This window comes from Kryptolebias marmoratus, linkage group LG7, assembly GCF_001649575.2.
Source record: "Kryptolebias marmoratus isolate JLee-2015 linkage group LG7, ASM164957v2, whole genome shotgun sequence".
Taxonomy (NCBI): domain Eukaryota; kingdom Metazoa; phylum Chordata; class Actinopteri; order Cyprinodontiformes; family Rivulidae; genus Kryptolebias; species Kryptolebias marmoratus.
This window is the reverse complement of record NC_051436.1, coordinates 4137690-4146496: the sequence shown is the minus strand read 5'-3', so window position 1 is coordinate 4146496 and position 8807 is coordinate 4137690. Positions and strand designations below refer to the sequence as shown.

At 40.2% G+C, this 8807-nt stretch overlaps 1 protein-coding gene across 2 annotated transcripts in view; it reads right to left on the bottom strand.

The window, feature by feature from the left end:
• The window catches only part of epoa (erythropoietin a), an 11259-nt gene extending 3886 nt beyond the window's left edge, over positions 1-7373 (bottom strand). The window contains exons 1-3 of one of the 2 annotated variants that reach the window (XM_037976602.1): positions 7274-7373; positions 376-506; positions 133-219 (exon numbers count right to left, since the gene is read on the bottom strand). In XM_037976602.1, coding sequence (XP_037832530.1) covers positions 133-219; positions 376-506; positions 7274-7322 — 267 coding nt within the window. In that variant the 5' untranslated portion in view covers positions 7323-7373. Of the gene's footprint in view, positions 1-132; positions 220-375; positions 507-6858; positions 7014-7273 lie in introns of those variants that run through there. The other variant, XM_037976603.1, reaches the window with a different exon arrangement.
• Between the last annotated feature and the right edge of the window lie 1434 nt (positions 7374-8807).

The following is an 8807-nucleotide window of genomic DNA, read 5'->3' as shown; positions in this document are numbered from 1 at the left end:
AAAAAAAAAAAAAAAAACGGACACAATGACAGAGACATATAGAGTTCCTAAAAAGTACTACATGCAAAACAAAGTCTACACAGTAAAATGAGGCAAACATCTTTGTTTAACCAACGGATTTCAGCAACTTACAGTTTTCTTTTCCCAGTCGTCAAAGTTGACAGTGGTTTGGGGTACAGACACAGATGCTGACAGATCACATCCTTCTCTACATGACTTCTAAGGAAACATAACAAGGACAATATTCAGAGCCATCCTACTTAACTGTATCTAAACAATTAACAAGGATTATCCAAGGGGGGTGATAACTGCAGCATCCTGCCCATGCATTTAGTCCGGTTCGTCTTGCACGCACTGCATACATTTTCCTCTCACCATAGCGACTTCTGCGTCTCGTGCTTCCTGGATGAAATGGTTCAGGACCCTCAGGTCACAGATTGGCCTCAGCGGGGATAGCAGGCCTGGACGGGTCCACTCCAACACTATCAACAGCAAGGCAAACAGTCCTGCACACAGACATGCAAAACACAGAAACTCAGCATTATTAAAATGAATAAAAAACACAAGAAAACAGTATCCTTCTCATTTGAACTGCATGTCTTACTGGTATAAGATAACTCATGTAATAAATGAGACATATTTAAGATAAACCATACTCTTTCTGCTTTCATGCCTAATGGTTTGGATGTGCAGTGTGTTATGATGGTGATATGAAGTCTTTAACTGGATTATTTAAACAAAACTATGGGGAAAATCACCTTAATTCACATTTCTTTATAGGAGGCTTATTTTTAGACATTTTTAGAACCTCGTGCTAATAATACATGAGCTCCTAAGGAGAAGATTCTTGGATTCAGAGAGCCAACATCTTCCTGATAAAGAATTAAACCTTTCTAACATTCATACGCGGTGGATTTATGACCTCGAATCAGCCCTAACTGGTACTCAGCTTGCTGACAAAGGTGATGTTTGCTGATGTGATTATTAACAAACGGAAAAAATATATAAAATGACAATCTCTCTCAGTCTGGAGCTCCATGCAAGATGTTGCCTCATGGTGAAAATAATGATGGGAAAAGTGAGGAATCGGCCCAGACCTCCACACGAGGAGCCTGTTAATGATCTGACTGACCACTGGGGTCAGAATAGACTAAAATCTTGCAGCACCCACAGAGTCCACATGTGCTTTTGTGACCAGGCACAAAAATAGATGCAAAATTTGATGTCTAATTTAGCCAACGGACATCTAATTGATTCAGAAAAGGTTTTGGGGAAAAGTGCTGTGTTCAAATGAGACGAAAATGGACCTATTTGGCATCAACTCAACTCGCCATGTTTGGAGGAAGAGAAATCCTGAGGAACACCATCCTCACAGTCAAACACAGGGGGGAAAACAGGTTTTGGAGCAGTTTTTCGACCAAGGGTGCAGGAGGATTTTACTGAATTGACAAGGCCAATGGACAAGGCTTTGAGTTGCCTAGAAGCAGCTAAAAACCTAAAGGTTTTAGAGTTTCTTTAAAGAGGAGTGGGTCAAAATCCATCCTGAGCTGTGTGCAAACCTACAAGATCAAATACAGGAAACTTGGAATCGCTGCCAACAAGGCTTCTTTGCAAAGTACTAAGTCATGTTTTGTTTGGGGATCAAATCCTTTTTTCACTAAATGATTTGAAAATAAATTTGTAACTCTTATAGAATGGGTTTTATTTCATAATCTGTAGTTAATGTGTCTTTCTCCAAAACTGAAACTACCATAAAAATTATAACCGTTCATTTTTTTTCTTTTTTTTTGTAGGTGAACAAACTTTCCATAGTGTCCAATCAATATTTCCTTTACTGTGTTTGCAGCTCAAAGATCACTCTTTCACAAACAGTAGTCCAAGCAGTTTTGTCAGATATTTCCCTCCATAAATGTACACACACTGCATTCCTAGCCGGGGATTTTCTGAGTCTGTAACATGTAAAGTCAGCACGAATGATTCAGCACAATAAAGCAGTTTCCTTTTAAAGCACCACGTGATATCTCTGACTATGATCAGAAAACCGTGACAGTGCAGGAAAGACCTTGTTTGAACCTCGACTTAAACGGGAACATTACTTTATCTTGTTTAGAAAGACAAACTTTATTTCAAAGCTTATCTTAATTGTGGACCGTCCTCTGAAGGCTCTGCACATTCTGCCAGGAGTATCACTGGACCGAGAGGTTTCACTCTGGGTCATGTGGGCTCACAGCCTCGCTCCTCTCTGCCACATGCTGAATGCATTCTTTCACACCAGCCCGGCTGCGTGACGCAAAAAGCACGATAAAAAGTCCAGATGATCCTTCCAGGCCGACGGAGCGGCAGATACAGGTCAAATAAAGGTCTCAGACTCTGGCATAACGCTTTAAAATTTAATTCATGTCGCAGGTTTGCCGTCACAGGAAGAAAACTACTATTGATCCTGCAGGGGTCAAAGGTATAATGAGCTTAACCTCCATGCCCCCTGCTTGCAATGCCAGTGTCATGGAAGAGATTTGAAGTGACTCATTGACTTGTGTTTAAAGAACAGCACATGTGACTTACACAATGTTTTACGGACATTTAGCGTAACGGTTTATATACATCCCTTTAGTGTTGAAGTAATCAACAACTTTGTAACCATTTATGAGTCACTCTGCATTATTATTAACTCAACTTCAGCTAAATGGTTCCCCCGAACAATTGCTTACAATCCTAGTCTTCTTGCAATGTAAGCTGAAAAAAAAAAAAAAAAAATTGCACAGTCACTGATAACTCACTGGTGATTAAACCAATTCATACAGACTCACAAACGCACATGTTGGGTTCATTTAATTTTTAGATAAAGAGTAAATAGAATCAATATCCAGTTTTCTTCCATCACCATTGCTGTTGTGCAGTTGAGTCATTTTCTCTGCACTGAGACATTGTTACGTTAAATATGAGTCAGGGGTTACAGAAATATATCTGAATCTGAAAACACGGCCCGTTGTAAAAGGTCTTTGTGTATTATGTAATAAATAATTAGTCTAATTAAATTGCATAGGATCAGTCCTTTCCTTTGTTGTGTTGCAGTGGTCTCCAACCCTGGTCCTGGAGGGCCACCATCCTGCATGTTTTACTTGTTTCTCTGCTCCAACACACCTGATCTGAATCAATGGGTGATTAACAGGCTTCTGCAGGACATGAAGAGGTGATTTAACCATGAATCAAGTGTGTTGGAGCAGAGAAACAAGGAAAACCTGCAGGATGGTGGCCCTCGAGGACCAGGACTGGACACCCCTGTTGTATTGTATCAGAAGGAATTGCATTGCATTGAATCAAAACTCACTGAATCACACCCGCTCTGTGAATATTGGCTGAATTGCATCGTATTGTATTGATTTTTGATGATGATCATGTGCAGACAAGGATCAATTTGTCGGTATCCTTCCACAATAATAATAATTTAAAGAAAACAACTGACTGAAACCAAAACACTCTAGTTTGGTCTCATCAGTCCCAGAAACTTCTCTCAGAAGCTTTGGATCTTGTCATCATGTGTTCTGGTGAATTTCTTTCTGTTTTCTTTTGTGTTTTATTGACAACAATGGAGCCTCCTGGGTCTTCTACCATGGAGCCCATTATGATTTAAAATGCATCAGATGGTACAATCAAACAGTGATGTTCCTTCACCTTAGAGTTCAGCCTGAATGGTTTTAGGTGGTTTCATCCACACTATCCCTCTGATCAACCCGGGGTTGCATTTCCTCTTGCATCCTTGTCCCAGGAGGCTGGCTACAGTCCCCTGATCCTTATACTTCTTAATAATATTGCCAGCTGTAATTACAGGAACATGAAGCTGCATGGAGATGGTCGCCTAGCCTTTATCTTTAACATGGATTTCTTTCATCATACAACTCATGTTCAGTGTGCTGTACACAATCATACCAAACTACGAAGCAGCTGTTTGTCCCCTTTAAACAAGCTGAATGTCTGATGAAGAGCTTAAAGGCACCTGTGATACTAATTAAGGTTGAACTCTTACTTTGAAACATGATTATAATGCACGATTAATAGTCTCTTTAACTAACAAATCTGTTTATATAATTATATCTGTAAAATAAACACCCGATTTCTTTCAAAATTTTCTCTATCACATACTGAAAGCATGCAGATATACATTGGACGTATACTTTTAACTGAATCCTTTATTCAGGAGGAATGAAGCGTTGTTTCAATGAGCTTTAAGAGTATCAACTAATTTATCTGTGCCTGTATCTTGAAATGTGCATCAGCCAGACACCAAATATGCATCTTCCTATTAGTGATCACACATTTTCCTCATAGATCCAATGAACCTTCTTTAATTAACACTGAATATAAGCTATACACAAAGCAGAAAATTAATACTAACCACTAAATATTTTACACAAGATAAATCCCTGTTTTCCATATTGGAGGCTCTAAAGTGACTACCCCATTTTTGTCATATTAAATTTATTTTAAGAACTGTTTCACCCTCAAAATAAACCTTGCGTTAAAATCCTCCAAGTTATTGTCGCTAAAGAAAAAGAATTAGAATTACTTCTCTGATCTGAAGTTTACTCACGATTGATCCAAACCCTATAGTATTCAGTAAACGGTCATTTTAGATGCAAAATATCTGCGTAGACTGATAAATGACCTCCTTCCCACGTGCTCTGACACTGAGTGACTCAGCTTGAGGATTATCTGTGACCTTTCCACCACTGCCTCTGCCTACGTGAGAATGCATCAATCCAAAAAGTGGATTCACACAAACACTTTGTTGTGACTTTCTCACCATGGCGGTGGAATTTGGAGCCCAGGACCGTAGCCAAGCTACAAGCTAACAGCTCAGTTTGCCAATATCAGCTGCCTAAAAGCAATATTGCTATTTTAGATTGGGAGAAGTAGCCCACAAGTGGCAGCACTTTGGAAAATGGCAAGCATCCCTGCAGGTATGTGACAGATGCTTTGGGAAGATGGGCTGGCTTCCCACATTAATGGACGCTTTCGATACGAGCTATTTTAACTGAGTCACGATAAACATGAGCTTGCGGTTTAAACCACTGGGGCAAAACGAGGGGTTTACCAGGACAGGGGGGCAGATAAGGAGATCACTACAATCGCTGCCTTTTGAAAGCTTTCTGAATTGGAACAGGTTTTTCACATCAGATGACAACAATGTGACATAATTTCCTTATTTTCTCTGCTGGAATTCCTTAGAACCGTCAGTTTCTGATAACCTCTGGCACTTTTCTGCTGACCGAAGTATGTGACGACTGTGCTGGAACCTGCAGAAACAGCTTTCACATTGAGTGGCCTTAATTTTCCAGTCTGCTGGGTCATGCTTGAGAAAATAGACGTGTGATGCATTTTCCCTTGTGAACGAGACTGATTAACACAGAAGTCATCAATACTTAACGTCTCCCCAGGAGATTGTGACGGCTGCAGTGACTTTCAGCTGCTGAAAATAAAACTGTTTTTAGACAGAGGGGGAATTAAACTTGCAAGTCAGGCAGATTTATTACGCAGGATCCAAGAAATAAATTCTAACTGGAAGATGTAAAGTTTTGTGATATAAAATACCACATGGCAGTTTTCCAGGAAGTGGCAGATGCAGAAGATTTTACACATGTCAAAAGGTTATGATCTGATCTCCATGAGCAGTATGTGAACTTTCACATACATCCCCTCCAGTATGTCATCCTAAAGGCTTCTAAAAGTAAATGGATTCCTCTAATGTTACCCGTCTTGCCTTAATGCAACTTTTTACCTTACATACTTTGGGAAACGTTAATCTCCCCAAGTGTCATCACCATTAAACGCTACGAAAAATATTTAAAATATTTTCAAACCAGAATCCTTTCAAAAGCTTCTGATCACACACACGGGGCAGGAATATCAGGACTAAAGACATATCTGAACATTTTCCAAAAAATGAGAAGTTTATCTTACCTTACACCTACGAATTGAAAAGCCCTTTGTAGCTCAGAATTTTGAGTGTGCGTCCACGGCACACGTGCCAAATTAAACCTTCCATTTGTAAGGTGGTGCCTATGAGTCACAACCGTTGGCAAGGTCCCAATCAGTCTGTAGACATGGACGTATCTGGACTTTACAAAATGAAAGCTGTTCATCCCCAGCTTACAAACGCTTACAATGACTATCCAAAATTCATTTGTATGCATCTACACATTAAAAACTGACACTACGCCCTGACATCCATGGTACTGCACAACATTAGAACAGTTTACCAGCGCATCTTTTTTTTATAATGAGGCTCTTGAATTAAAGTTTGGAAAATTAAATTTTAAGTTGGTTCTCTCTTTCTGAAACCATTGCACATTTTCCCTTCATTTGTAGAACATAAAGCTAACATTAAAAGTAATTACTTTTGGATTATTTGCTCATTTTAAACAGAACAATACTGTATTTCTGAATAGTGAAGATATATTCTGCGTTTTCTGGTTGTTTCAGTGAGTTAAGCTGCTTGTAGATAGACAAATAATGGGTGCTCATTCAGCCCTAATGCAGCCTGGTTTGAGAACAGATAAGTTGGGGAAGTCACATGCACTTCACAGGGGGACAGTTGCGCCCATTAACTCCCAGTAAAAATTAGGCATTATTCCTCATGTTAGAATAAACCTCCCTGACATTTAGAGCACGAGGTTTCTGATCAATCAGAGGGAAAACCTTCAGGAAAATATGAACAGGAATCTGCAGAAATCTAGATTATTCAGTGTCTCCCCTCCAAAAAAAGCCCAACTGATCCATGCAGCGCATCCACATCATCCTCAGACAGGTAAATGAACGCGCACGTGAAGGCGCACCGCACTCAGAAACACTGGCTCTTACCTTTACAAGTTTTCCGCAACATTCGCGAAAAGGTGCGGCATCTTTTACAAACATCGTGGGATAACCGAATAAAAGCGCCGCAGGTTCGGCTCGAGGCACCGGTCCAAAATCCAAAGAGTCCAACCCGCAGCCAGAGAAGTGCGCAACTCCGCTGCAGCCCCGCAGCCTGATTCACCTACCAGACTTTGCATCACTGCTGACTGTTGGGAAAACCTTTTATTTACCTCCCCCGAGGAGAAACTGATAACGTGATTAGGGCGAGCACGCGCCTGTTTTTTTTTTCTTTTTTTCTACAAGCCCCCCCAGAGAGCGATTAAACATGCAGCCCCCCCACTGCGCAAAGCGTGAAAATGGACTAAGAAGTAAAAGGCAGAGTAGAGAGGAGAAAAAGATGGAAGGCATGTCCAGAACTCACGGGGAAAGTCCATGACGGAGTCCGCAGAGCCCCTCAGGGTCCGCGCCATCCGGCCAATAGGTCCGTCTATTGGCCATTAATTGGAAACGGAGCTCTTTTGTGGATCTCATGTACACTTATCCGGTAGGTGTTTCTAAAAACTGATGTCGGTTGATTTTTTTTTATTAATGACTTTAAAAATAAGGGTGCATTGTTTCTATGATGATAATAAACTCCTCCCTTAAGGAGAAATGTTGTCTTTCACTGTTGTCCAAATATTGGGCCAATAATGGGTCATTGCTGTTTATTTAATATGACAATAAAAGTGACGACTCTTTACGCAGAGACATGCCATTCATTGTCAGTTGTCAGTGTTTAAAAACCCAGCGTGGCAGCTTTATAAATAAGCTATTATCAAATTATCAGGAGATAATAAAAGTAGTAGGACACCATCATATTAGACGATCAGGGTTTGGCAATGAGCCTCGTGTTTTATTTACAGAATCTGTGCTGATCAATGAGCAGGAATGTGAGTAACCACTGCACAGCATGTGCATACAGTGTGTACCACAGTTAGAACTTGTCACAAATGTTTAAATATGTCCTTTTTCATTCAAAACTTTATCCTAATTGATACAGTTAAATGCCTGTTTGTCAATTCTTAATAGAAAACCCTTTTCCTGGCACAGAAATATGATAAAGTTAAATGAAAACAACCATATAGGTAAATAAATAAAACAGCTTAGATTATAACTCTGAGGTTTCTAGTAGTCTATTACAAAAAGGAGGAAATCTTTAAAGAGACTATTTAACATCAGCTTACCTTCATGGCCACCATTATAAATCTTCTCGTATTATTTGGTTTTCAGGCTGCTGCCGTCCTCTGTTACATATGGTCTCAGATCCAGGGATGGAGATGCTTGACTAAGACCACATTCCAGAAAACAAAGAGAACCAACCATTGGTTGACTGAATATTTTCTTGGAAATGTTGCCTTCCTGAAAAGCCCAGCGAGAGTCAAGTTTGACGTCGAGCTGAAGTCACAGTTTTTCTCGGAAGCGGCCTGGTGGTTCCGAGAACCAATGACGAGAGTCACATGGTGAGGTTCGGTTTCTGCAGGAACAAAACGGGCACAGAAAACCCAGCTCCATTTGATATAATGTAACTTCTGTTCCTCTTACCTCTGATACGCTGGTCTCAAGAGTCCCAGCATCACTTTCACAGACATATCCAGTTTTTTTTCTTGGTTAATCGAGTCGACGTGTGCTTCTCCACTGGGGTCCTTAAAGCTCGTTCTGCTAATATACAACTGATCTGAGTGTTCAGCGGCAGTAAATGGTAGGGGATGTCAGCAGCTGTTCAGTTCAAACATTTAGATCCTCTCCTGGGAAAAAAAAAGTTGCCCCTTTTTGTCAACTTCAGTGAGGTTTGTTCCCAGACTGAGTTAAGCATCCTTTCACCTTCCAAATCTCTTCAGATTCCAAGAATCTTGACTTTTTTTTCCTAAAAGGTACTAATTGCAATGTCATGAAGACCAGTCAAAAAAAAAAAAAAA